The 25,503-nt window shown below is 55.1% G+C and overlaps 3 protein-coding genes across 4 annotated transcripts; 1 reads left to right on the top strand and 2 right to left on the bottom strand.

The window, feature by feature from the left end:
* Positions 1-1,049: 1,049 nt before the first annotated feature.
* LOC143839303 (folate receptor alpha-like) lies at positions 1,050-9,974 on the bottom strand. The gene is made up of 5 exons (XM_077341135.1): positions 9,820-9,974; positions 6,767-6,912; positions 5,601-5,789; positions 4,102-4,237; positions 1,050-2,600 (listed from the first exon to the last, which is right to left on the bottom strand). Exons 2-5 carry the CDS (start codon positions 6,902-6,904, stop codon positions 2,326-2,328), a joined length of 738 nt encoding a protein of 245 aa, XP_077197250.1. The 5' UTR covers positions 6,905-6,912; positions 9,820-9,974; the 3' UTR covers positions 1,050-2,325.
* Positions 9,975-14,777: 4,803 nt separating this feature from the next.
* On the top strand, positions 14,778-18,205 carry ANAPC15 (anaphase promoting complex subunit 15). 2 transcript variants are annotated; one of them, XM_077341133.1, is made up of 4 exons: positions 14,778-15,168; positions 15,438-15,497; positions 16,830-16,970; positions 17,807-18,205. In XM_077341133.1, the coding sequence occupies exons 1-4, from the start codon at positions 15,049-15,051 to the stop codon at positions 17,852-17,854; spliced, it is 369 nt and encodes a 122-aa protein (XP_077197248.1). In that variant the 5' UTR covers positions 14,778-15,048; the 3' UTR covers positions 17,855-18,205. The 2 variants fall into 2 exon arrangements, with proteins under 2 accessions (XP_077197248.1, XP_077197249.1); XM_077341134.1 differs by having other exon boundaries at positions 14,781-15,168; positions 16,833-16,970.
* Positions 18,206-19,452: 1,247 nt separating this feature from the next.
* LOC143839301 (transmembrane O-methyltransferase homolog) lies at positions 19,453-23,459 on the bottom strand. Its single transcript, XM_077341132.1, has 3 exons — positions 23,158-23,459; positions 22,415-22,611; positions 19,453-19,941 (listed from the first exon to the last, which is right to left on the bottom strand). Exons 1-3 carry the CDS (start codon positions 23,417-23,419, stop codon positions 19,618-19,620), a joined length of 783 nt encoding a protein of 260 aa, XP_077197247.1. The 5' UTR covers positions 23,420-23,459; the 3' UTR covers positions 19,453-19,617.
* Between the last annotated feature and the right edge of the window lie 2,044 nt (positions 23,460-25,503).

The following is a 25,503-nucleotide window of genomic DNA, read 5'->3' as shown; positions in this document are numbered from 1 at the left end:
GGAAGGCCTCGGCCTCTCTGCCCTGTGGCCGGCCCTGCAGAGGAACTGGCTGGCCCCTGGGTGAGACGGGAGGCTGGACTGGAGGGACCCTCCTTGGCCTGACCCAGCAGGGCTCTTCTGAGGGTCTTCTCAGGGGAAGGCCTCGGCCTCTCTGCCCTGTGGCTGGCCCTGCAGAGGAACTGGCTGGCCCCTGGGTGAGACGGGAGGCTGGACTGGAGGGACCCTCCCTGGCCTGACCCTGCAGGGCTCTTCTGAGGCTCTTCTCAGGGGAAGGCCTCGGCCTCTCTGCCCTGTGGCTGGCCCTGCAGAGGAACTGGCTGGCCCCTGGGTGAGAAGGGAGGCTGGACTGGAGGGACCCTCCCTGGCCTGACCCAGCAGGGCTCTTCTGAGGGTCTTCTCAGGGGAAGGCCTCGGCCTCTCTGCCCTGTGGCTGGCCCTGCAGAGGAACTGGCTGGCCCCTGGGTGAGACGGGAGGCTGGACTGGAGGGACCCTCCCTGGCCTGACCCAGCAGGGCTCTTCTGAGGGTTTTCTCAGGGGAAGGCCTCGGCCTCTCTGCCCTGTGGCTGGCCATGAAGTCTCCTTTGTCATCGGAAGTTTTGAGGAGGAGACTGGATGAGCTGCTGTCAGGAGGGTGTGATTCTGAAGTCCCTGAGAGGCTGGGGTGCTGGGCTGGATGGCCCCTGGTGGTCTCCTCCAGTTCTGTGTGTGATTCTGTTTGTGAAGTCCCCAGCCCCTCCTCCGCCCTGCCCTCAGGGCTGCTTTGTGCAGGCCCCCTCTCTCAACATGGGCCTAGGTGTCATTCTCCCATCCCTGTGGGTTCCAGGAACCAACTCAGCTGACTTCAGGGCTTCACTACCCCAGTTCTTGGACTCCAAACATCACTCAATCCGTCAAAGGCTGCGGTGTAACGTTTTCAGAAGCAGGGCCTGTAACATTTTCCTGTAACGTTTTCAGAAGCAGGGCCTCAGAGCATGTGCAGAATTGCCTTCCCTGCTTTCCCCCGCACGACTGGCCACCTGCACCCACAGAAGCCAATTCCCACTCGACGTAAGCCCTCCGCAGAGTCGGCGTCAGATCTTTATTTCTTTTCGTTTCCCAAGGGCAGGTACAAAGCTTTGTGGGGGAGCGGAAGGTGGAGGAGTCACAGAGCGGTGCTGGGCGTCCAGCAAGAGGCCCTCAGGTCGGCTTTTCACATTCCTGAAGCTGGTTAAGGCTTTGGGATGGGAAGCGGAGGCAGGCAGGCATCAGGCATCGCTACAGACAGGAGAAGCAGGGCTGACCCTCGCAAGAACTCTCAGAAAGCCAGGTGTGTCAAGAGGGAACTTCCCACCCACACAGCTCTTGCAGGTGGCTAAGCGGTTGCTACGGAAAAGTCAGGAACCAACCTGGATTTCGCAAGGCTGGCCCGCAGAGACGTCAGTTCTCAGTCCAAAGTTCCCAAACACCCGGCCTGGCACAAACACCCGTGCAGACAGCGTGCGACAAACCGTGGGTGCAACAAGATCTGAGCCAGGCACCCTTTTGGCAGAACGTGTAAGAAAAACGAATCTGATTTTGCCCGGGACAACAGCCGGTCTAGTGAGCCCCGATACACCAGGAAATCATCGTGCAGCAAAGTGATTGCGTGGATTTGGCTGCTTCCTGGAGGACGAGAAGCTCTTCACCGTCGGTCGAGGAGCCCATGAAGAAGACAGCGATTTGAAAGGGGGACAGACTCAGCAGCCGGGCCGATCTCGAGCCAAGAGAAATGCCCCCCTGGAAAGAACTGCTCTCTCTGCACCCAGAGCAGCATCACCACGTGCAGAAATCTAAGCAGAACTGGGAACAAAAGACCCCTGGGGCACTGCAGAAGAAGTCCCAGCCGGCCACCCAAGCAGAGACACACAACGTGCAAAACCCTGAAAGGAACGTCTCGCTGGCTGGCTGAGCTGCTGGGAGGTTTTCCCTTTGGCAGTGGGGGGTGTCTCCGCCCCAGCCCCCCAATATTTGTTACTTTGCCTTGGACCCACGGTTGGCTCCTTCTCGTCCCCACAGCTGAGAGGCCCATTGGGATCCAGCCATTTGGGCCGTCACGCCTGGCGAGGAGCCCTGCAGGGGAATTTTGGAGGGGAAATAGGCAGGGGGGTGGAAAAGCCCAAAGTGAAAGAAGGGGAGGGGTATTTACAGACAGGCCTCAGGATCCTTGTCAAGTTCGAGGGTTCAGTCCCGCCGGGGAGGCCGACCACAGAATTGCTCCCCTGAATTGGAGGGGGAGCACGACACCAGAGGAGGTGGTTGCCACTTGCAAAGGGTGTGGGCGTCTAAAAAGCGCAGGGTTCGTCTTGCTACACCGACTGCAGGGCCAGGAAGGCAGGAAAGAGCAAAGCCAGGGGCAGGCAGGCCGCTGTCCCCCTTCCTGCTCGAGAGTAGTACTTGGCCACAGCTGCATTGGGGTTGCCCTGCTGGGGGTCAAACCACATCTGGATGCAGCGGCCGCTGCCCCTGGAGAAGGTGGTGTATTGGTAGGAGTTGCTCCAGATCTTCTCGCACAGGTCTTTGGGGTGAGGGAAAACCAGTGACCAGGGCAAACACGAAGCCCCGTGGGGGCAGCGATTGGTCCCTAGGAGGAGAAGCAGGTGAAGCCAGTTAGAGCCTTCGCACAGCTGGACTATGGGGCAAGAGAGAGCGCTGGGGAGAAATGGGGGGCAGCTCCCAAGAGGACCAAACCCAGGCCAGGATTCAGCGTGGTGTCGCGGTTAAGAGTGGCAACCTCTAATCTGGCAAGCCAGGTTTGATTCCCCATTCCTCCTCTACATGCAGCCAGCTGGCTGATCATGGACTAGTTGTAGTTCTTTCAGAGCTGTTCTCAGAACAGTTCGTTCAGAGCTCTCTCAGCCCCACCTACCTCCCAGGGTGTGGGGAGAGGAAGGGAATGGAAATGACTTGGTAGCCCACCCTGTGCTGGGGTTGGGGAGCGATGGTCAATTCTGTCTTTGGAAACTAGCCCCGGTGGGGGGGGGGGCTTGGGAATTCTGCTCCTTCCTTGCCAGGGTTCCTGGCCTCCAGGTGTGGCCTGGAGATCTCCCGGAATGACAGCTGATCTCCAGACTGCAGAGATCATCTGCCCTGAGAGAGACAGGATGGGGTCCTGCTGAAGTCTCCTCCAGGCGCCACCCCCAAATCTCCAGGAATCTCCTGACTGGGGCTTCGCAAGCCCATCTTGCCATTCCTCTGGAGGGCCAAGAACAAGGCCCAGAGACCGAGACCTGCCAGGCCCACACCGTCAGGGCCTGGCATCGTTGGGGAGGGGAGTGCCCTAAAGTAGCGATCCCCAACATGTGGGCCGCGGACCACATGTGGTCCGTCGGCTAATTGGAAGTGGGCCGCGAAGGACGCCTTCTCCCCCTCCCCGCCCCTTTACAACACACTTCGGGTGTCCTTGTCTCCCGTCACTCCCAGATGGGACTCTCTCATTGCAGAGAAACAAGCTCAGGGTTCCCATTGATTTGTCATTGTCATGAGTTAAAATTTCCATGAAAATAAAATGTTCCTTATGTTCATTGTTATGGCGTGTCTGTATCTTATTTTGAAGGAATGTTTAAACATTACCATAGTGATCAGAGAGCGTCAGGGCAGTGGTTGAGAGTAGAGGAGTAAACTACCCCCCCACACACACACACACACCGGGCCTCAGTAAAATTGTCAAGCATTGAGTGGTCCCCGGTGATAAAAAGGTTGGGGACCACTGCTCTAAAGGAGACAGAGGCCCAAATCAGGACCGCAACCTCCCCGCACTCTTTGGTAGGTATTTGGTGACAGACCGAGTATTCAGGCGGGGCTGGCTCTTTCAGAGTGTCTGTCTCACCCTCCTGTACCCCGGTCTCAATCACGCATCCCAGGTCTGGATCTTGCGGGCACTGCACATCCCCAATGAGGGAGAAAGGGATTCTTCCTGGCCCCGAACTGTCATCTCTCGAGACAGGACAAAGGCTAGAAAAATGGTGGGGGCATTACACCCCCCGCTGGTCCCTCTCCCCGCCAACCCGCCCCCCCAATCTCCCGGCATCCGGCTCTTCTCGGCCCAGGGCAGCTGAGCAGCCCCCTCCCCCCAGCCCCCTCACCGGTGGACCAGTCCCATCCTTTGTGCCAGTTCTCCTTGCAGGTGATGTCCTCCTTGCAGTCTTCCCACCACTGCTCGCAGTCCTCCCTGCAGAGCGGCACGTTCAGGATCCTCTCTTTGCGCCACGAAGTGTCCGCCTGCCAGACAGAAGCGCAACAGTTAGGGCTGTCCGCTCCACACTCGGGATTTCCTGGAGATCTGGAGCCAGAGCCTCAGGGAGGGCCTCACACGGGATCTTCTTAACCCCCTCACCCGAGGTCTGCTACTCTGGTGATGGGCCGGGGCAGGAAGGAGAAGGGCCAGGCTTCAGAAGGCAGAGCATCCTAGAGTTGGAAGGGACCTCCAGAGTCATCTAGTCCAACCCCCTGCACTAGGCAGGACACTCACAACTACCTGCCCACCCAGGGTGGCCCCAATTCCATGCCCAGATGATGCCTCCCCCCAAAAAAACCACAGAACCCAGGAGGAAATTTGCCTCCTGACCCCAAGGTGCCAATTGGCATTTCCCCGGGTGTTCAAGAAAAGGCCACAAGAGCCATGCAGGGACACAGTCCCTCCTGCCCACCCACCCACCCACTCCCAGTCTGCCTAGGTTTACATGGGAAAGAGCCCTTGCCCGTTTCCCTTCTGGGCTAAAAGCTGCCCCAGACTGGGCTGCCTGCTCAAAGGTGTGCCTTTGTTGGAGCGCACCGGATCAGGCCAGCCCCTCCACTTCCTTGCAAGTCCCCCTTGGAGCAGTCAGCTGCTACCACCTGGGGCCAAGCCATGCCAACCCTGCAGTGCTGCCTCCTGGGCTTTCGACTGAGGCAGATGGATCATTTAATGGGCCTCTAGGAAAGCTGCTGACACCAGGAACAAGCCGGATTATACAGGCTATGTTTCTTGGCCAAGCTGGACGGTACATAGGAACATAGAGCTGGAAGGGTCCCCTCAGGGTCATCTAGTCCAGCTCCCTGTAGTGTTGCAGACTCTAAATATGCAGGAAAGCTGAGCACGTGCTGCTTAAGAACAAAACGGGTTTATTTACTAACATACTTCATAGGAAAGCAAGAGAAGCCTATTTGCTAATATCCACTGGGGGAGGAGAACCGTGAAAACCTCACTAAGCCAAAGACATGGAAGGAACAATCTGAAATGAGGAGGTCCCTAACCTTGCTAAGCTGGCGAGCTATTTGCAGCATTTTCCCACTAATGCATTTCTGCACCGTGGATCTCGCATACAGACGACACAGGACATGCTCAGCTACCTCCCGTGACTTCCTCAGAGATCCCTGCTCTACGCCCCAAAGGAAGCAGAAAACCTCCAGGGCCTCCAGGCCAGAACTCCTTCCCTGACCCCAACATGGCCACTGGCATTCCCGTCCACATGGAAGGAAGGACGACAAGAGCAGAGTGCTGAAGTTAAAACAGAAAGGGGGAAGGAGTCCTTCTGGGGCCCACGTCCAGAGAGACCAGAAGCTCCTTGTTGTCCCCCACTGAATCCTCCACTCGGCCACCTACCGGGTTAATCCAGGGCCCCAGGTTGGGTGAGCATTCGTACAGGCAGGTGTCCTGGATGAAGTGCTCTTTGCACTTCTGCGACATGGATCCGCAGTGGTCCCAACTGAAGTTGTACAGGTACGACTGTGACTCATGAGCAGCCTGGCTGGTGTTGGCCGTGCAACAGGCATTGTCCTTCCACGGGGAGCACTGCGGGAGGAAGAGGAGGGCAGATTTCTGCTGGGCACGGCAGACTAACAAGCAGCCTAGGTGGAATGCAACATCTTCAAGGAACCTTGGGGTCCTAGGGTTGGATGGGGTCTCTAGAGACCATCTAGTCCGACCCCCTGCTCAATGCAGGATCAGCCTCAAGCATTGCTTTAGGATGCTTTGGGCTGATCCTGCATTTAGCAGGGGGTTGGACTAGATGGCCTGTATGGCCCCTTCCCACTGTGTGATTCCATGATTCTATCCAGGAGAAGGATCTGTCCAGTTTGGACTACAGAAATCTGAACACAAACAAAGCTTGAACTTTTAAACAGAATAGGTTAAAGTGGGGTAGAAACTTCCTAGTCCTGTAATTTACAATTACAGAAATAAAGTTGATATTTATACCCCACTTTTCTCTAACCTGGCTAACAATAAACACCTTGTAAGGTCAGTGGGGCTGACAGAGTTCAAAGAGAACTGCTCTATGAGAACAGCTCTGAGAGAACTCTGACTGGCCCAGGGTCTCTCAGCTGGCTATAAGTGGACAATAAAAATCACCAGTGGGCTTTAAACAGCGGCTGATGCTTCTCCTGGCTGCTCGAGGCTGATCCTGCACTGAGAAGGGGGTGGGACTAGATGGCCTCTGTGACCCCTTCCCACTTGAGGGTTCTATGAGATATGAGTCCAATACTCTTCACCCCCACACCACCCTTGCTCTATACACAGCGATATAGTACTACAGGCTACAGTACGTCTGCCTTTTTTCAATGCAACATCCTGACCATTTGATTACAGTCCACAATTCTCTTTTGAGCTTTTCTCACAGAGCAGCTCTCTGAGAGCTCTCTCAGCCCCTCCTGCCTCACGGGGTGTCTGTGGTGGGAATGGAAAGGAGTTTGTAAGCGGCTTTGGGACTCCTCCGAGCAGTGCAGATGGCCAGGGCTGGCCCAGGGACGTGGCTGGGGGTCTGCGCCTACCTGCCTGTGCAGGGCGTCCTCTGGACCCGGCTTCTCCTTCTGGTGCTTGGCGTTCATGCACACATTCAGCAGCGACTCTCGCACGGCAGCCACGGCCAAGGCGCCGAGCAAGTTCAGCCACAGCCAGCGAGGCACCATCTCTCCGCCTGCAAGACAGACGGGGCAGAAATTGACCCCGGGCAGGACTCCCCACCCGGCTCCTCAGGCGAAGGCAGGCAGGCAGGGGTTAGGGCCACAGTGCACAGGGCCAAGAGGCACAAGCCCCACCATGCAGGGCTCTGACCGCCCTGGGAATGCAGCCCCCCCCCCCAGGGGAGGGAGAAGAACCATTTCAAAGGCGGCATTGCCCGCAGGACAAGAGAGAGCCCATTTCAAAGTCAGGGTTGCGTGGCCCCCAAAAATATAATGCCAGGACTGGAGATACAAACTTATTTGTTATTCAAAATATAAACAAAAACAACGGATTCCTCCAAACGAAAGCAACTGACTGACTGGAGAACCCACAAAAGTCCTTGCAAATGTATTTAATCATACGCAAGATCAGGATTTCCCCCCAAGGGATACCATAAAAGGGGGACATTAATATTTCCATACAAATTAGCTCCTTTTTGTACAGGAAACACATTTCAGCACCCTCCTCCCTGTGATCTGTCTCTTGCTCTGTTTCCTCTCTCTGCCCCGTCCTACCGCAGTAATGGGTTTAAACTACAAGTACAACAATATAGGCTAGATATCAGGAAAGAAATGTTCACAGAGTAGTTCAGCAGTGGAATAGGCTGCCTAAGGAGGTGGTGAGCTCCCCCTCCCTGGCAGTCTTCAAGCAAAGGTTGGATACACACTTTTCTTGGATGCTTTAGGATGCTTAGGGCTGATCCTGCGTTGAGCAGGGGGTTGGACTAGATGGCCTGTATGGCCCCTTCCAACTCTAGGATTCTATGATTCTACCCCTAGGATCTCAAGAGACACCCTGGATTTCCCCCTCCACCACCACCAACAACCCTAACAGGTAGCCCAGGCGGAACTTCTGGCCTCAGGTGGCCTGCACCTAGCTCTCCCTGATCCCCTCCTTCATTTCCCCCAAAAGTGGCAGGCTGTTTGGGAACCTCCAAGGGTTTCAGCTCTGGGTTGGGGAATTGCTGGGGGACTGGAGGGAGAGCCCTGGGGAGAGCAAGGATAAGGCACCCCTTTTGACTTTAGGAGAGGGAAAGCTTCACTTTCCAAGGCCTTTGTCCTGAGATCCCCCCCCCCCCAAGCTAATGCCTCCAGGCTCAGCTTAAATATCAATCAAGTGTATTAGCTCCAAGAGTATTGCCCAGCATAAACCACTCGAAAGCAAATAAACCTCTAGATTGTGCCACTATCTAAAGATCTGCCTATCTAAGCCTCAGAGCTCAAGATCTCCAAGCAGCCTGAGGGCGGGGTGGGGGGCATCCTTCAGTTACTCCACTCTTTCAGCTTACTAAAGAATAGGATGTCTCCACCCTTGATGAGCAAGCCAGGGGTGAAGAAGATGAGCTTGTTTTGCACCCTATTTTTCTACCCCCCCCCCACAAGGGATCTCAGATGGGCTTATAATCAACTCCCTCTCCCACAACAGACTCCCTGGGAGGGAGGTGGGACTGCGGAACCTGGAAGAAACTGTGCCTGGACCAAAGTCACCCAGCTGGCTGCAGGTGGAGGAGGGGTGGGGAATTGGTCCCATTAGGCTCAGAAGCCAATTAGAAGACCCTACAGGTGTTAAGGCACTGGCAAACCACCCCGTATTGAGTCTGCCATGAAAACGCTAGAGAGTGTCACCCCAAAGGTCAGACATGACTTGGTGCTTGCACAGGGGATACCTTTACCTTTTACAGGTGTTAAAAGACAACTTTTCTAACAAAGGAGACCTCACCCAGCAACTCATCACCTAATTGAAACAGTTAGTTTTGTGTTTTGGCTATAAAGGGAGGGGGGAGGGGGCTGGGGAGGGAAGGACCAGGGTGATTATCTCGGAGTACAAACTGCTCCCAGCTGTTAATCATCAGCAAAAGGAACCCTTTGAAAGAAGCTGCAATCAATTCAGGTTCAAATACAGGATTTAGGCTACCAAGTGGCAGGGCGGGGCGCTCTTTGTCTTTTGACACCCCCCTTTCTTTCAGGGGCTCAGAACAAGGAGAGGGAAGAAGCGGCCTCCCCCACCCTCCCTGGGACTCACTCTGCCACCCAACTCCACAGAGGGGCACCCACAAAACAGCCTACTGGGCTCCGAATCCCTGTGCTGTCCCCCCAAACCCTCTTTCCCTTCCTCCTGGTCCATGCTGCCGTGCCTTATGTTGCCCCCCAGCCATTCCCTTTCTATTCCTGGACAGTTTCACCCGCACAGCCCTCCCCCGCCCACCCTCCCTTCCGCCCCTGACGCCAGGGGTTTGCAAGCCTCGGACAGAGTGGTTCGGGCCCCCGGCCGTGCACTTGACCACCAGCACAACCCCCCAGCAAGCCAGGGGTAGAGAAAGGACGCTTTGGGTTGATCCTGCCTTGAGCAGGGGGTTGGACTAGATGGCCTGCATGGCCCCTTCCCACTCCAGGATTCTGTGAAAGCCACGGCACCCCCCAGATGCCAGGTCCAAAGAACGGAGAGGCTGGAAACCCTGCAGCTGAAAGCCAAAATGGGGAGGGGGTTAGCTGTACAGAATGGGGTATAAAGACCGATGGACTCCCAGTCGGAAGAAGTGAGCAGAGACACAACTTTTGCTAGCCTTGAAGGACTCTGGCTGTGCTCCTGGCTAAAGAGGGGCTGCCATGGAGGGACGCACCAGAGCAGGGCTAGGCCTCCTTCTGCCACCAGCAAGCCCCCCCCCACCCAAGAAAGAAGCCCCCTTCAGGCCCCTCCCCCACATTGCCCAGCTGCACCAGCAGGTCACAGGAGCCCCCCCCCCCTTCCATGGGGCTTCACGCCAACAGACTTTGTATTCCTCGGACGCCAAGTGAAGAGGTCCTGTTCAGCCAAGAAAGCTCCTTGTCCCCCATTTCACAGCACTCCCCTGAGACCCCCAGCCTTGAGCTGCTATACTCACCTGTGCACCTGAGCAGCCCAGGAGAAAGATGGACAAGCCCAGAGCCCCACCTGCTTTTTCCAGGGCAGCTTTAAGAGCAACTCCCCCTCCCCGTTTGAGTGACAGTGAGCGATGGTCAGGAGGTTTAAAGGGACGGCTTCTCCCCAAGGAGCTGGGTCCAAAGAGCAGCCAGGTGGCCTTTGCTCCCTCAGCACCAGTGGCCCAGGAATCCCTTCTGCCTGCAGAGACCGGCTTGTCTGTGGCTCCCAAAGGGCTCTGCACAGGCTGGGGCGGTCCAGAGAGCCAAGAACCGTTGTGCAGCCACTGGTGGGCTTGCTGGCCAGGAAGGCTGCCTTGCCACCTCCAGACGGGGCCTGGAGATCTCCCGGGAGGACGGCTGGAATCGCTTGTTGGTTTATCTAAAGTCTTTACTCCACTCCTCATGGGGACAATGGCGGACCTCGCAGCATGACACCCTGCTGAGGCTCCATCCGTGACCCTCCAGGGATTTCCACTCTCCAATGAAATTCTGCTCTCAAGCCTGCTGGGACCAAAGAGGTTTTCTCTCCCATAACTTTCCAATGAGGTTTCAGCCCCCCCCCCCACACACAGGTGTATTCTGATCTGTCTTCCTGGGTGTAAATGGCATCAAAAGTATGCCTACAATTTGTCCAGAGTGAGTGCAAATACTTAGAAGAACTAGTTTTTATACTCCACTTTTCCCTTCCTGGGTCATCTAGTCCAACCCCCTGCAGTATGCAGGACACTCACAACCCTATTGCTCATCCACTGTTATTTGGCACTGTATTTAATAACATGCATTTTTGATGTCATACAGATTTAATTTTCAATACGGATTTTAATTGTTAATATCTGATCATGAATCATAGTTGAATTTTTCTTCGCTTTTCGACAAGTCTACCACATATGATAGAATGATGCCTTTCTGCTGGTCTCTTCAATCTGCCTCCCTCTGCTCACCCCAGGCAAGATAAGAGCAGAGTACCAGTTTGGAGAGCCAGTTTGGTGTAGTGGTTAGGAGTGCGGACTTCTAATCTGGCATGCCGGGTTCGATTCTGCACTCCCCCACATGCAGCTAGCTGGGTGACCTTGGGCTCGCCATGGCACTGATAAAACTGTTCTGACCGGGCAGTGATATCAGGGCTCTCTCAGCCTCACCCACCCCACAGGGTGTCTGTTGTGGGGAGAGGAATGGGAAGGTGACTGTAAGCCGCTTTGAGCCTCCTTCGGGTAGGGAAAAGCGGCATATAAGCACCAACTCTTCTTCTTCTTCTTCTACCTGTCAGTTTTCAAAACCACTCTAGCCTGAAGGTTTAAATGTATTTCTTCCTTGTCACTCCAAACCTGAGGCAGGCACATATAGGCATCGCCACAAGGGCACGCCCCAATAGTCTGGGGTCCCCTTGCTAGTGCCGTCTGTCCAGTTGCAGCCGACTCAAGGCAGCCCCAAGGGGCTTTCAAGGCAAGAGATGACAGAGGTGGTTTGCCACGGCCTGCCTCTACACAGCAACCCTGGGCATCTGTGGCTGCTTTTTGCACAAATACTGGCCAAGGTCAACTCAGCTTTGGAGATCTTATGAGATCCAGCTACTCTGGGCCATCCAGGTCAAGGCAGACAAACAGATGTGGTTGGCCACGGCCTGCCTCTGCGTAGCAACCCTGGTCTCCCTGTTACCGATGGAGCCCTACCTCTGAATGGTACCAGATTCTGTGATACCAGATCCAGTGACAACCAGACCCTCTGGACTGTATTCTATGGTGCAAGAAACCCTGAATCAGCACCTATAATAACAGACCTCATCGTGGGACGAGACTAGCACCAGTGTGCTCTTCAAGCAAGACTCTGAACTATGGACTTTGGACATTTGCTCTGGCCTAGACATAAGGCTGTAGAACCTCTTGTGGCGCAGAGTGGTAAGGCAGCTGTCTGAAAGCTCTGCCCATGAGGCTGGGAGTTCAATCCCAGCAGCCGGCTCAAGGTTGACTCAGCCTTCCATCCTTCCGAGGTCGGTAAAATGAGTACCCAGCTTGCTGGGGGGGAGGTAAACGGTAATGACTGGGGAAGGGAATGGCAAACCACCCCGTATTGAGTCTGCCATGAAAACGCTGGAGGGCGTCACCCCAAGGGTCAGACATGACCCGGTGCTTGCACAGGGGATACCTTTACCTTTTAGACATAAGGCCAAAAAGCCAGGCCAACCTGTCTTTGCAAAGCAGCAGTGGAGCTTGGCACTGACCTCATGAACCCAGCATCCTTGAAGCTGTGAGAAAACACAGCTCTGGCAACTTAAAAGAGCATCCTCCTTCCTGACTTACACACACACACCCCTCCTCTTAAGCATGCAGGACCGGCCAGGGCCGACCTGCTTAGCTTCTGAGACCTGACAGCATTGGGCTGGGCCGGGCTGGCTTAGCCTTGTGTATCCACTGGCCTGCCCCAACGTATCCCGTCTCTGGAGTCTGCACAACATTAGGCAACCCTAGAATTTATTGTCTTTCAGGAGGATAGATCAAAGCCAACGCATCCATTCCTGCAGTAACCACAATCTCCATGTCAGCTGATTATTTCCTAATCCAGCCCTTTCTGATTCCCTCGGGGGACAAACAGGGTTTGAGCTTTGGGTGGGGGCCCAGAGGCAGAGCTGCTGGGATTGGGGGGGGGGGGGCTGGCCAATAGGCAGCAGTTGATGGGGCTAGAAAACCCCTGAGGGTTAATACAGGGGGGCTGCCTCTTGGGGGGGGTTGAGATCTGAGGTGGCAACTCTTGGCTAAGAAACTCCTGGAGATCTGGGGGAGACTGGGGAGGGCAGATTTAGGTGGAGGACTGTGGTGGTGTAAAATGTTATGGGATCCCCCTGCCCGTGTGGCCGTTTCCCCCCAGAAGAACTGATGTCTATAGAGCAGTTTTAATCCCAGGAGATCTTCAGGCCCCACACTGAGGCAAACGAAGGCCAGCCAATCCAGAACGAAGCAAAGGACTGACACAAAGGCTGATAAGTAAAAATCCCTCAGTGTCAAATCCCTAGTGAAATATACATTTACAGGTATTGAAAAAAGGAGGCAAATCTGGACCGCGTTTTGGCTTGACTCTATAAAATGACATGCAAGCCATTTGACATTAGATCATTTTTATTTAGCAGCCTTCGTGTCAGTCCTTTTGCTTCATTCTTCAACTCACCTTGACGTTGGCAGCCTTAAGGGGAGGAAAAGAGGCTAGTTTGCACAGAGCAGGGATTCCCAACCAGAGTTCCAGGAAACCCTGGAGTTAAGACAGAGCCCTGCAGGGGACATGCGGCCTTTCCAGAAATTCAGATGGACACTGACATCACTAGAGACCTGCTTGGTGTCACACTTAGGAGCGCAGACTTCTAATCTGGTGAGCCGGGTTTGATTCCCCATTCCTCCCCACATGTAGCCAGCTGGGTGAGCTTGAGCCAGTCACAGCACTGATGGACCTGTTCTGACTGAGCAATGATATCAGGGCTCTCTCAGCCTCACCCACCTCACAGGGTGTCTGTTGTGGGGAGAGGAAGGGAAGGCGAATGGAAGCCACTTTGAGACTCCTTCAGGTAGAGAAAATCGGCATATAAGAACCAACTCTTCTTCTTCTTCTTCAGTAATCTCAGGGCTCTCTCAGCCTCACCCACCTCACAGGGTGTCTGTTGTGGGGAGAGGAAGGGAAGGCGAATGGAAGCCACTTTGAAACTCCTTCGGGTAGAGAAAAGCAGCATCTAAGAACCAACTCTTCTTCTTCTTCAGTAATCTCAGGGCTCTCTCAGCCTCATCTCCCTCACAGGGTGTCTGTTGTGGGGAGAGGAAAGGGAAGATGAATGGAAGCTGCCTTGAGTCTCCTTCAGGTAAAGTGGCATATAAGAACCAACAGGGCTCCTCTTATGTCCTTCTGTCTGGGCCAGGGATGCTCTGTCTCCTTGGTGCTTGGGGGGCCACAGTGGGAGGGCTCTGGAGTTCTGGCCCTGCTAGTTGACCTCCTGAGGACCCCTGGTTTTTGACTGCTGTGTGACATCAAGTGTTGGCTCCTTTTATGATTTTCCTTTTTCAGTTTCTTTATTGCATTATGTTTCTTCTAGTCCTCCTTCCTCACTGGGACCCCAGGGGGATTACCCAGAGTGAATCAATACAATCCACAGGATGAGCCATCCGATGACCCTTGAAATAGCAACAGGACCGTAGAGCCAACCAGAAGCCTGCAATGCAGAATTGAAAAAGTGTGTTGGCAAGCAACATCAAGAGATGTCAAATTGCCTATGAGGATTCTGCTGCCAGCAAGGGACACACGGCAGCATATCCCACGGCCCCAAATCATGTATCCAGATTCGGGTCTGAAGCAGCAAAACAATCTTGGAGGGTTTTTTTTGTTGTTGTCGGAAGGGCTTGGGAAGATGCCAGTCTCCTTAGCCCTGCATTGCTGGGTCACAATTCAGGCCCAGCAGGGTTGCCAACAGGCCTGGAGAAAAACAGACCCTGTCCATTTAAGGGAGGCCACGTGGGATGCTCCCCCCCCAATGAAAAGCCTCAGCTGCCCTTTTCCCTGCAGGGACTCCCTCGCAGGGGTAGTCGAATTGCGGCCCTCCAGATGTCCATGGACTGCATTTCCCATGAGCCCCTGCCAGCGGACGCCGTTGCTCGGAGGGGGACTGCGCACGCGCACTTCTCAAAGAAGCCGACAGGAAAGGGAAAGGTCGACCCCCCCTTTCAAAAGCTACATTCAGGCCCCCCCACCCCGGAAGGGCTCCAGGACCACAGCAGATCATCCTGCGCACGCGCAACAAGGCCCCTCTTCCCTCCCGGAAAAGTGCAATATGTCTTGCGCATGCGCCTTGAGCGCCCTCTATGGCACCGCGCAGTGCCCGTCCATTCCATCGCGCTCCGGAAGTGCTCGCTACGGCAGCCCCGGCGGCCTTTGACATGATCACTGGCGAATCTGATTGGCTGACCAAGTTTTAACTTCCGGGGTCACCGCGTATTTCCGGAAGTTCGAATCTGCCCGGCGTTTCCCGCGCCTCCGTCCGCCGGTGGCAGAGACGCCCCGCTTCCCGGCGACAGAAGCCCTGGCCCCTGAAGGCCCCTCGGCAGCCTGGGTTGCCAACTCCTGCTTGGGGGGCTTGGGGCCGTAGAGCCCTTTCTGCCGCAGCCCGGGGGGTCTCCCGGCGTCCCCAGGAGGCTGGCACCCGGGCGTCGTCGTGCCCCCCTCCCCTCCCCCCGCGCGGCATGTCGACCCTCTTCCCCTCGCTCTTCCCGCGCGTCACGGAGGCGCTCTGGTTCAACCTGGACCGGCCCTGCGTGGACGAGAACGAGCTCCAGCAGCAGGAGCAGCAGCACCAGGCCTGGGTGAGGGAGGAGGAGGAGGAGGAGGGGGGGGGGAAGCGGCCCAGCCCCTAAATGTCAGGCCGCCGCTTGGGTCCATGGCCGTGGGGAGATTTGAACCTGGGTCTCCCCCACCCTAGACTCAGCATTGTGCCCCCTGCTCTGTCAAGCTGGTCTCCCCCCCCCCCGCCCCCTCGCAGCAGAAACCTAGTGAGAGAGAGCCCCCCTCCTTCAACTGCAGGCACAGGGCCACGTCTCGGTAATGACTTTGGTTTCTTGTGCCTTGACTTCAGCTGCAGAGCATCGCAGAGAAGGATAACAATTTGGTCCCCATTGGGAAGCCTGCCTCCGAGGTAATGCCGGGGTCATCCTTTGGCTTGCTTTGGGCGGGTGGGAGTGCCTCTGCGTTCCTTCTTGTGCAGGGTGAGGAGGAGCCTGAAGCGGAAGGTGCTGGCAGGCCTGGGTCTGTTACCATGTCAGCTTTATTGGGCAGGAGGCTGGATTGGCCAAGAGGGAGTCACGGGGTGTTATTGGCATTTAAGAGACTGGGAGTTTGTTACGAGGGGCTGGGGCAGACGGAAGCATGTTTATTTAGGGCAATGGTTAGAATTGTAGAGTTGGAAGGGATCTCCAGGGTCATCTAGTCCAACCCCCTGCAGAATGCAGGAGATTCACAACTACCCGCCCACTTACTTTGGCCCCACTTCCATGCCGGGATGATGCCCCCCTCCCCCGCAATCCCTGGACTGGAGGAAATTTGCCTTCTGATCGCAAAGTGGGGATTGGTAGTTCCCTGGGCTTGCAAGAAGGCGGAAGAAAGGGCCACAAGAGCCAAACATAGACACAGCCCCATCTGCCCACCCAGTCACCATTTAAATTCACGGAATCAGCATTTCTGTCAGATGGCTCTCTAGCCTCTGCTTAAAAGCTTCTGAAGCAGGAAAACCAACCATTTCCTGAGGAAGCCTGAGGAACTGCTCTGTCAGGAATCAGCCCGCCATCTGAAGATCTCGTTTTCTTCAGGATGCTGGTCAGGACTGGAAGTCTAGGCACCAAGGAAGTCCAGGGTCACTACTCCCCAAAGGCAAGCTGCCATGGAACGCCTCTTGCTGGGAAGTGCAGCTGCAGCAAGAAGAGTCAGACACTGTCCCAAACATTCTCACCAATTTCCTGGATCCTTCTACTACATCTTCAGTGTAAAACTAGAATCTACCCCACTCTCACTTCCTTGTTTCTTACGTGTAGTGTAAATCAAATATAATCCCACAGAAATCTGAAAACAAACAGAAATTTCAGAGTTGAAAGACAGCATAATCCTGCCAGGGATTGACCCTGGGACCTTCTGCATGACAAGCAGAGGCTGTAGGGAGAGGGTGGGGCAAACAGAAGACAGAATGTTGTTCAGAGAGGTGTTTAGTGGCTTGGAAGATACATTAGCCATGGCAATCTGTATGGCAGAGAGAGGTGCGGACCCTTGGGCATGAAGGTGGACAGCACTAGGAGGTGCTGGTGGGGGAGCACCTTCTCAGCCAAAGGTGTCAAGGAGGGAATTTTAATCCAAAATGTGGCCAGGCAAATGCTTGCCTGTGGAGGGGCGGTTGTGTGACAGTGGAAGGAGGAATGGAGGGATGCCAGGTGAAGAGAGGTGATGGGGAAATTACAACTTGTCTTTGGCTTTGCCTTAGCAGACTTATGATGAGGAGGAAGAGGAGGATGACGAAGACGATGAAGACAGCGAGGAAGATTCTGAAGACGATGAGGACATGCAAGACATGGATGAGATGAATGACTACAACGAGTCTCCCGATGACGGGGAGATTAACGAGGTCTGACTGGGCCTTTGCAATATATTTATTTCACAGAATCATACAGTTGGAAGGGACCTTCTGGGTCATCTAGTCCAACCCCCTGCACTATGCAGGACACTCACAACCCTGTTTGTTTATTTATAGCCTGCTTTTCTCCCCGGTGAGGACTGGCAGCTCATTGGTTTCCTTATTTAGTTGGGAAAGGGGACGTCTGAGTGTTCAAACAGGGCTTGGCTGCATCTTGGATGCGAATTCCCCACAAGGTCAACAAGCAATAAAAAAGAAAGGGGAACAGAAAACCCAGGCTGGAAAACAGGAGAGGACAAAAGAGTCTAGGAAAGCAAAAGTATATTAGAAATATATATTAAATAAATTTATTTACCAGAGCTCAAGGTAATTAAAATATTTTTTAAAAACATTAAATAAATCAATGTTTTTGTACTTACGGTGTACACATTAGACTGATATGAGTGTGACCTACCGGAAAAAGAAGTATTCCCTTTTTATGGATTTTTAATATAATATTTTTAATTACCTTGAGCTTTGGTAAATACATGGTTTGTGTGAGCAGCCCATGGGAATTGTAGTCCATAGACATCTGGACAGCCACAGATTGTCCACCCTGGTTTATATATAATACATTTCTATACTTCTGTGTTCCTCGGCCTATTTGGTCCACACCAGTATCTCGGGTAGAACAGTGAGGGAGGGCTGATGGGAGTTTCAAGGCTGGGGACTCCCCTGGGAAAATTCCAGCTCGCGTTCTCACAAGAGTCCCATCTGCTGCTTGTTGGCGTTCGGATCCTCTTTGCCTCTCAAGCGTTCTCCGTCCTCCTCCTTTTCTCCCTCCCCAGGTGGATATGGAGGGAGCTGAGCAAGATCAAGACCAGTGGATGATCTAGGCAAGGGGGCAAAAGGAGCAGAAACCGGTTCCTGCCTGGGAGCATCTCCTGCAGCAGCATGACCAGGTGGGACATCACGGGAAGGGGGGTTTTCGGAGGCTCCGCATTGGCCTTGAATCCTTGACTGGAAATGATGGGAGACTGTGTTCGGCTACCGGACTGTCCCTGCACACTCCTTCACTGTCGCTCTGGAGCCTGCAGAAAACTCCAGAAAGGAATGGATTGTAGTTTCTGAACTTGCCTGCCGGGTTCCCTCGGGAGATGTCTCTGTGCGCGGGTGAGCCCTAACTGTTTGTGGCCTCCTCTGGGCAGAAACCTTGGCAATTAAATGAGTTTGTTTCCTGTTCTTTATCCCCATTGTGGTGTGGCCTGAGATTCCATCATTGGACTGGGGGGACTGTCAGAAGAGCCCTGCTGGATCAATCCAGTGGTCCATCTAACCCAGCATCCTGTCTCAACACAGGGCCAACCAATTCCTCTGGAGGACTAGCAACAGGACAGCAACGCCTTCCCCTGATAAGAACCTCAGAAGAGCCCTGCTGGATCGGGCCAATGAAGGTCCCTCTGGTCCAGCCTCCACCAATAATGTCTGTGGTTGCTCTGCAGACTAATGACTCTTTGGCCCTGGCCTTGTTTGTCCCAAGCTAGCATTCTCTCACGAGATCTCAGAAGCTAAGCAGATCTGTCTGGACAAGTAATTGGGCGGGAGACCATCAAGGGGGTCCAGGTTCTCTAAGTAGAGGCGGACAGTGACAAATGACCTAAGTATGGCCCAGACTTGGATGTTGCAGGCTAGTCTGTTCTTGCCAGATCTTGGAAGCTAAGCAGTCAGCTTGTATTTCTTTTCCTCTTCCTTCCGCTTGAAGGATGACCTGTTCTGTTGTGGACAGGACAGCACTCCCCTTGAGCGAATGGATCCAGGTTCTGGGGGTGCACCGGACCCAGGCCTCCTACTGGAGAAGCGGACGGCGGCAGTAGATGGGCCCACCTTCTACCAGTTTCAATTGATTCGTCAGCTGCTGCCCTTTCTGGGCAGAAAAGATCTGGCCAGTGGGTGCATGCCCTGGTTACATCTAGATTAGATTACTGCAGTGTCCAGAAGCCACAGTTGGTACAGAATAGGGTTGGGTGCTGAAGCCCCCAACCCTAGTACCGAATGTTGCAGCCAGGATGTTGATTCTAGTGGATCGTAGGGAGTTTATCACCCCAGTGTTGACCCATCTACACCAGCTCTGCTTGAGCACAAGTCAAAGTACTGACTTCCAAAGCCCTCTGTGATTTGAGCCCAACACACCCAAAGAGTACTCCCTCTCCTATGAACCTCCTGGCCCTTATGGTCACCTTTAGAAGCTCTGGTTTGGTGCCCCCACCTTCTGAGATTAGGTGGGTGGCAACCTGGGAGAGGGCCTTTTTGGTTGTGGCCCCTGAACTCTGGAGCTTTCTCCTGCAGGAGGCTTGTTTGTCACTTTCTGTTGCACTCTTCTCCCAGCGGGCAAAGGCCTTTTCTGTTTAGAGCCCCATCGGTGACCCCCTCCTTCCAGCTTTCTGTTTCAGTTATTGTTTTAATGTTTTTTTAATGTGATTTTTAGCTTCAGTTTTGATTGTTTTAGTTGAATGATTTTTAAGACACGATTTTGTAGATTTCTTTTTAATCTCTTAGCCACCTTGGTGACCCTGACGAGGACAGAAAGGGCGGGTATTAATGTGTCAAAGGAGTGACTGATAATCAGGGTGCCCCTCAATGGCTCCTCTGAGGCAGCCGCTCATCGCTTGAGACCCGTGTAGGAGAGCTGGGCCATGCCATCGCGAATGGCCCGGAAGTACTGCAGGCTGGTCCGGTGGAGCTTCCACTGGTACTTGCCACAGGCCTTGACGTACTGGAGGAACTGGGGAGCCCCAGGGAAGATGATGTTGTCGGCCAGGATCGTGGCCCCCTCGGGCAGAAGGTCGTGGGCCTCAAGAAGCTGCAAGTCCCGCAGGTAGCAGCGCTTCCAGTGGTCCATGAAGACAAAGTCCGCTTGGAGCAGGCCGTGCTTCTCTTTGAGCTGGGGGATGACTTCTTCCGAGGGCCCCACAATAAGCTCCACCTGCAGGGGGGAGGGAGGGAAGAAGCAGCCAAGTCCCCTGGACTTATTCATCAGGTTGATTGAGGATGGGGAGCCGTGTTCGTCTTGTCCAGGGGTAGTCAAACTGCGGCCCTCCAGATGTCCACGGACTACAATTCCCATGGGCCCCTGCCAGCGTTTGCTGGCAGGGGCCCATGGGAATTGTAGTCCGTGGACATCGGGAGGGCCGCAGTTTAACTAACCCTGGTCTTGTCTGTACCAGCAGCAGAAAAGAGTTCAGGAGTGACAAAACGTAGGGCAGAGGAGGAGCTTTTGGGAGTTGCCGCTCACTTCCTCGGATGCAGCTAGAATGAGAGTCCACCTGTCCTTCTATCACAAGGTGGACGGAGTCCATGCAGTGCCTTCCAGGGAGAGAGATCCAGATGGGCAGCCGTGTGAGTCTGTCTGTAGAAGCAGCAAAGAGCCAAGTTCAGCAGCATCTCCAAGACTCACAGCATTTGTGGCAGCAGAGGAGCTTTCCAGCGTCACCGAAATCTGAAGAAGTGAAATCTCCTCCCCTGCCCCCAGTTTTGTTAGTCTTGAAGGGGCTCCTGGACTCTGGCTCTTTTCTGCTGCCACAGAGAGACTCACAGGCTGACGCGTCCTGAAGGAGTGAGCCGTGACTCCGAAAAGCTCCCACCTTGCCATAAATGTTCGCCTTTCCTGCGCTCCTGGAGTCCGGCTCTTTTCCAGATTGATTTATTAGATTTTTTTTTACAGGCCACTCCCCCCAGGGTTTTGCAGTGACTCACTGCAGTGACTAACACTTAAAGCAGAAGGGGAATGAGTTAAAAGTCAACACAAGATGGCTGGGATAAGGAGGGGGTCATTGAATTATAAAGTACTGCATATAAAAATAGTAAACCGTATGACTCGGCTGCACCAGGCCACTATCCGCCCCCCAGGGGCCAAGTTAGCCTTGTGAGATCTGCAGAGATGAAGCCCGGCTCTCAGGGCTCTGGTCTCCCCCAAGAATGCCTCCCACAGGGAAGAGCGCTTCCCCTGGGAACAAGGCCAACCGTCCTGGAGCTCTGGGTTAGGAAACAGCTGGGGGGTTGGGGAGGGGAGGGGCCTCAGCAGGGGAGAATGCCTCCAAAGCTGCCATTTTTGCAGGGGAGCTGATCTTGGTCGTCTGGGGATGCTCCTGGTGCCACCTGGAGGTTGGCAACCCTCAGAGCCCCTCAGGAAATGTAGGATCTTGTTGGCTTAGAAAGGCTGCAGCCGGGACACATCCCTCCTGCAGTGCAGCAGGGTAGGATTCAGAGGTTTGTAGGGGGAGTGTCGCTGCAGGACATGATGCACTGTGGCAGAGCCCAGAGGGGGCATATGGGGCGGGGGGGGGGACCAAAGCAGCTCCCACTCCCGCGCTTCCAGCAGGAGGTTGGGAAGGCCCCTTTGCCAGGCAGAGCAGGTAATGCTGGCCTCGACAGCCGGCCCTGGGGACGGACTGACGGGGGAGGAATGGCACAAAGGACGGGGCATTGACCTGCAGTGCTCCCTTCGGTGGCAGAGCCACAGGACCCCCAGCACTCAGTTTCGAAAGGGTCGGAAGCTCTTTCCCAAACGGGAGGCCGGTCAGCAGACAGCAAGAGAAAGGCTCTCTGCACACACTCCAAAGTCCTCTTGCTGCTGGCGACCCAGTGCGTTTTCCAGGTGTTGGCAACGTGGCAGGGGGCTTATTTGCCAGTCTGCCAGCTCTGGCTTGAGCAGTTCCCAGAGATCTGGGGGCAAAGCCAGGGGACAGCAGGCTCTGTGAAGGGGAGAGGGCTCAACTGCGTGGAAGAAACATGGATTCCCTCACCCCAAAGCAGCCGTTTCCCCCTCCCTCTGAGGAACTGGGCTCTGTCATCTGGAGAGCATCTCAAATTCCAGCACTTCTCCAGGCTCCACCTGGAAGCTGGCAACTCTACCTGCCTCTATGCTAGGGATGCCAGCCTCCAGGTGGGGCCTGGGGACCCCCTGGAATTCCAGCTTATCTCCGGACTACAGGGATCAGTTCCCCGGTGAAAATGGATGCTTGGGAGGGTGAATTCATAGCATAGTACCCCACAGAGGTTCAGGGATGCCATCTTCCAGATAGGACGTGGGAATTCCAGTTCATCTCGACACTACAGAGATTGGTTCCCCCTGAGAAATGGCTACTTGGGAGCTTGAACCCTTATATACCCCACTGAGGTCCCTGTCCTTTACGCTCCATCCTCTGGAGGTTTTGGGGCTAGAGCCTGGGGAGAGGGGAGGGAGACCTCAGGAGGGTATAACACCACGGAATCCATTAACCAACTGGGCTGTCTCCTCCCAGTGAACTGCTCTCCGTTGCCTGGAGATTCGTCAGTAGCTGGAGATCTCAAGCCCCCAGTGGGGGGTTGGGAGCCCTACTTCCCCCAGGCAGTTGCCGCACGGAGGCTGGCTTCCCAGGGGGGTGGCAAGGGGCCCCCCTGCATTCCGAGACACTCACCGTGTCATCGTCGAAGCCGGCGAGGCGGATCACCTTCTCGGCCACCGTGGCTTTGCGGACGTCCATCTCCACCGTGTAGAGGCGAGCGCCCAGCGGGAGGGACTGAGCGATGAGGATCGTGGCGTAGCCGCAGTAGGTGCCCAGCTCCAGGACGGAGAGGGGGCACTTCTCGTAGATCAGCCGCTCCAGGATCTTCGCTGGAAGCCCCAAAGGAAAGCGGTCACCAGGGGAAGGGCACAGCAGGCCCAACAAGGCAGGTGGACCTGAAGGTCTTCTGGACTTACAACTGATCTCCAAGCTACTCTAGATGCCCTCCCGCCCTCCTTTCCTTTAATCCTGGACAGACCTTCCTTCCTTCCTGTCCTATTCTTTTCCTTCCCTCCCTCCCTCCCTCCTTCCTTCCTTCCTTCCTTCCTCCCTCCCTGCCTCCCTCCCTCCCTCCCTCCCTGCCTGCCTGCCTGCATTCCTCCCTCCCTTCCTCCTTCCTTCCTCCCTGCCTGCCTGCCTGCCTTCCTCCCTCCCTCTCTCCCTCCCTGCCTTCCTTCCTCCCTCCCTCCCTTCCTCCTTCCTTCCTCCCTCCCTCCCTCTCTCCCTCCCTGCCTTCCTCCCTCCCTCCCTGCCTCCCTCCCTCCCTGCCTCCCTCCCTGCCTTCCTTCCTCCCTCCCTCCCTCCCTCCCTCCCTAAAATGGAAGGGAGGGAGGACCTAGTCTTCCCTGCCCGTGGAGTGCCCTCGGCTGCTTCACCTTTCTGGGGCCCCAAATGACTGAGGTACTCGCAGTGGTAGCTCCACTGGTCAAACGTCTCCAAGATGTGCAGGGGGTCCCCGGGGATGGCGTGGGTCAAGACGTACTGGAAGGCCCGCTCCTCCTTGGGGATGCCCGTCAGGTAGTCCCGCAGCCGCCGCACCAGCACCGCCCGGTAGAAGAGGAGGAAGTAGTGGCGGTAGCGGAGGAGGAGGGTGAACACGAACGGGATGAAGGCCAGCGCAATGGCTGGGGAGACCATCGCCGGGAGAGAAGGCAGCGGCCGAAGGTCCTGAACCTGTGAGAGACACGGAAGCATCGAAACAGAGCTGGAAGGGACCTCGACAGCCATCTAGTCCGACCCCCTGCACAAGGCAGGAAGTTCACAAGGACCACCCCTCCCAGACCCTGTGGTGACCTGCTCTATGCCCAGAAGAAGGCAAAAACGCTCTGACTTCCTCATGTTTAGCCCCAAACACCTTTGATTGAATCTCCACCCATCAGCTCCAGGGCAGAAACATGATGGGAAGGCTTGGCCCCAGGGTGACTTTTGCCTGAACTCGGGAGGCTGACGGCCTCTCATTCCCAAAACAGGCACCAATGAGCTCCTGCACTCTGCAGACATGCGCAACGGATTAATGTCGCGTTGCGTGGCTTAGGGATGAGAGCATCCAGGTGGGGCCTGGGGATCCCCCGGAGGTTCAGCTCATCTCCAGATGGCAGAGATCCCCAGAGAAAAAGGATCCTTTGGAAGGTGGATCCTCGGGCCTTGCCCCCCAGACCCCATCTCCGCATCTCTAGAAGATTCCCCGCCTGTTCTGGTAACCCTACCCCCCTTCCCCTACTGGCTGCCTGTGGGGGAGGGGAGCGTGGCCATCCTTGCATGGCTCCATGGCTGAGATTTATTTTAGTATTCACAGCATTTGTACCTGGCCTTCCCAAGGGCCACCAAGGCAGCGGAAAGATTTAAACTTCTGTGATAAAATCACATATTAAAACCAGTAAAATCAAGTGCCCCCCTCCACATTATTACAAGAAATTAAAATGCAGTTAAAATACATGCAAAACCTCAGGAAGAAGGAAGCATCGGGGGGGGGGGGATTAAACTAAAAATTCTTCTCCCTCAGCATGCCAGGTCTCCACCCCCCCACCCCCCGGGGAAAGGGCATTTTAGAGTTTTTAGCGGATCTCTTATATTGCCCAAGATAAAGCTTAAAAATGCCATTTCTGTACAACATGCAAGTCATGGGTTACAAAAAGCAATAGTTACAGGAGTTCTTTAGAGGTTACAGCGGAAAAGATGTAACAGGCAACATTTTCAGTTCAGCACATCAGAAAAAGGCATCTGCTCAGGAAAACAGAAAGGACGTTGGAAGGCAGAGCTGGTGCAGAGTGGGCAGCCCCTGGGGCCGGTTTTCAGCCCCACCACCCTGGAGAAGACCAGCGGCTCTCGCCGGCCCCACCAGAATGCTCCTCTGCGGGACCCAAACCACAGAGTGGATTCCCCAAAAAAGGGGGAAGGGAAACCTCGAGGGCATCGGGGCTCATGAGGGGCTTTCTTTCTCTCTGTGGCTCACCTGGAAAAGTGCAAGAAGGGGTTCTCACCCCTGCCTTGGCCCCAAATGCCCGCCGTCCTCGTCTCCGCACACCGACCCCTCGGAGGCTGACCCAGGGAGGCCCTTTGCGCTCGACGGATGAGTGGGCCCAGCTGCTGCCCGCCCAGCCCATCAAAGATGGATGAGGTCTCTGGTTACCTGTCTGCACCTGGCCCTCTGGAGCTGGGCGGAGTAGGAAGCGCCCCTCCAGGTGGCACAAAAGGAGGCAGCAGTGGCTTCCAGCCCATCAGAGGGTTCCTCGCCCATTTCGCAGAGGTCCCCGGAGGCCTCCTGGGCCAGCCGGGGCTGCAAACCTCATCATGGCGTGGAGTCAGCAGAAGGTTTCACCCAAGGTGAAGGGTCCCTTGCAAGCTGGTGGGAGACACCCATGACCCATTAGGATTGGGGGGGGGGGGATTGCCAACTCTGAGTTCAGACATTCCTGGAGATTAGAGGATAAGAGGGTTGCTAGCCTCCAGGTGAGCCCTGGAGATCTTCTGGGTGCGGAAGAGGCACTTTGCTCAGTAGCAAAGAGCTATTCAGTTCTCCGGCGGACGTACAGCCCCCCTTTCTGGCAGACAGGAGAGCATTTCAGTGGGTGACCCTGCTGGTCCAGTCAAGCTGCTAGCTTCTAGTCCAGTAGCACCAGGGATGCCAGCCTCCAGGTGTGCCCTGGGGGACCTCCCCACTCCCCCCCCAGAATTGCATCTCCTTTCCAGACCAGAGATTGGTTCCCCTGGAGAAACGAAGG

Source organism: Paroedura picta, chromosome 6, assembly GCF_049243985.1.
Source record: "Paroedura picta isolate Pp20150507F chromosome 6, Ppicta_v3.0, whole genome shotgun sequence".
In the NCBI taxonomy this organism is placed as follows: Eukaryota; Metazoa; Chordata; class Lepidosauria; order Squamata; family Gekkonidae; genus Paroedura; species Paroedura picta.
Note: the sequence above shows the minus strand (reverse complement) of the source record. Positions and strands in the feature narration are given on the sequence as shown.

Coding starts and splice junctions, on each gene's coding strand:
- LOC143839303 (XM_077341135.1), bottom strand. CDS start 6,904: ATGGTGCCTCGCTGGCTGTGGCTGAACTTGCTCGGCGCCTTGGCCGTG. Junction 4,238..5,600: donor TGGGGCCCTGGATTAACCCG/GTAGGTGGCCGA, acceptor TCTGTCTGGCAG/GCGGACACTTCGTGGCGCAA. Junction 2,601..4,101: donor AGGATGGGACTGGTCCACCG/GTGAGGGGGCTG, acceptor TTCTCCTCCTAG/GGACCAATCGCTGCCCCCAC.
- ANAPC15 (XM_077341133.1), top strand. CDS start 15,049: ATGTCGACCCTCTTCCCCTCGCTCTTCCCGCGCGTCACGGAGGCGCTC. Junction 15,498..16,829: donor TTGGGAAGCCTGCCTCCGAG/GTAATGCCGGGG, acceptor GCTTTGCCTTAG/CAGACTTATGATGAGGAGGA. Junction 16,971..17,806: donor ATGACGGGGAGATTAACGAG/GTCTGACTGGGC, acceptor CTCCCTCCCCAG/GTGGATATGGAGGGAGCTGA.
- LOC143839301 (XM_077341132.1), bottom strand. CDS start 23,419: ATGGTCTCCCCAGCCATTGCGCTGGCCTTCATCCCGTTCGTGTTCACC. Junction 22,612..23,157: donor TCATTTGGGGCCCCAGAAAG/GTGAAGCAGCCG, acceptor TGGGGCTTCCAG/CGAAGATCCTGGAGCGGCTG. Junction 19,942..22,414: donor CCGGCTTCGACGATGACACG/GTGAGTGTCTCG, acceptor TCCCCCCTGCAG/GTGGAGCTTATTGTGGGGCC.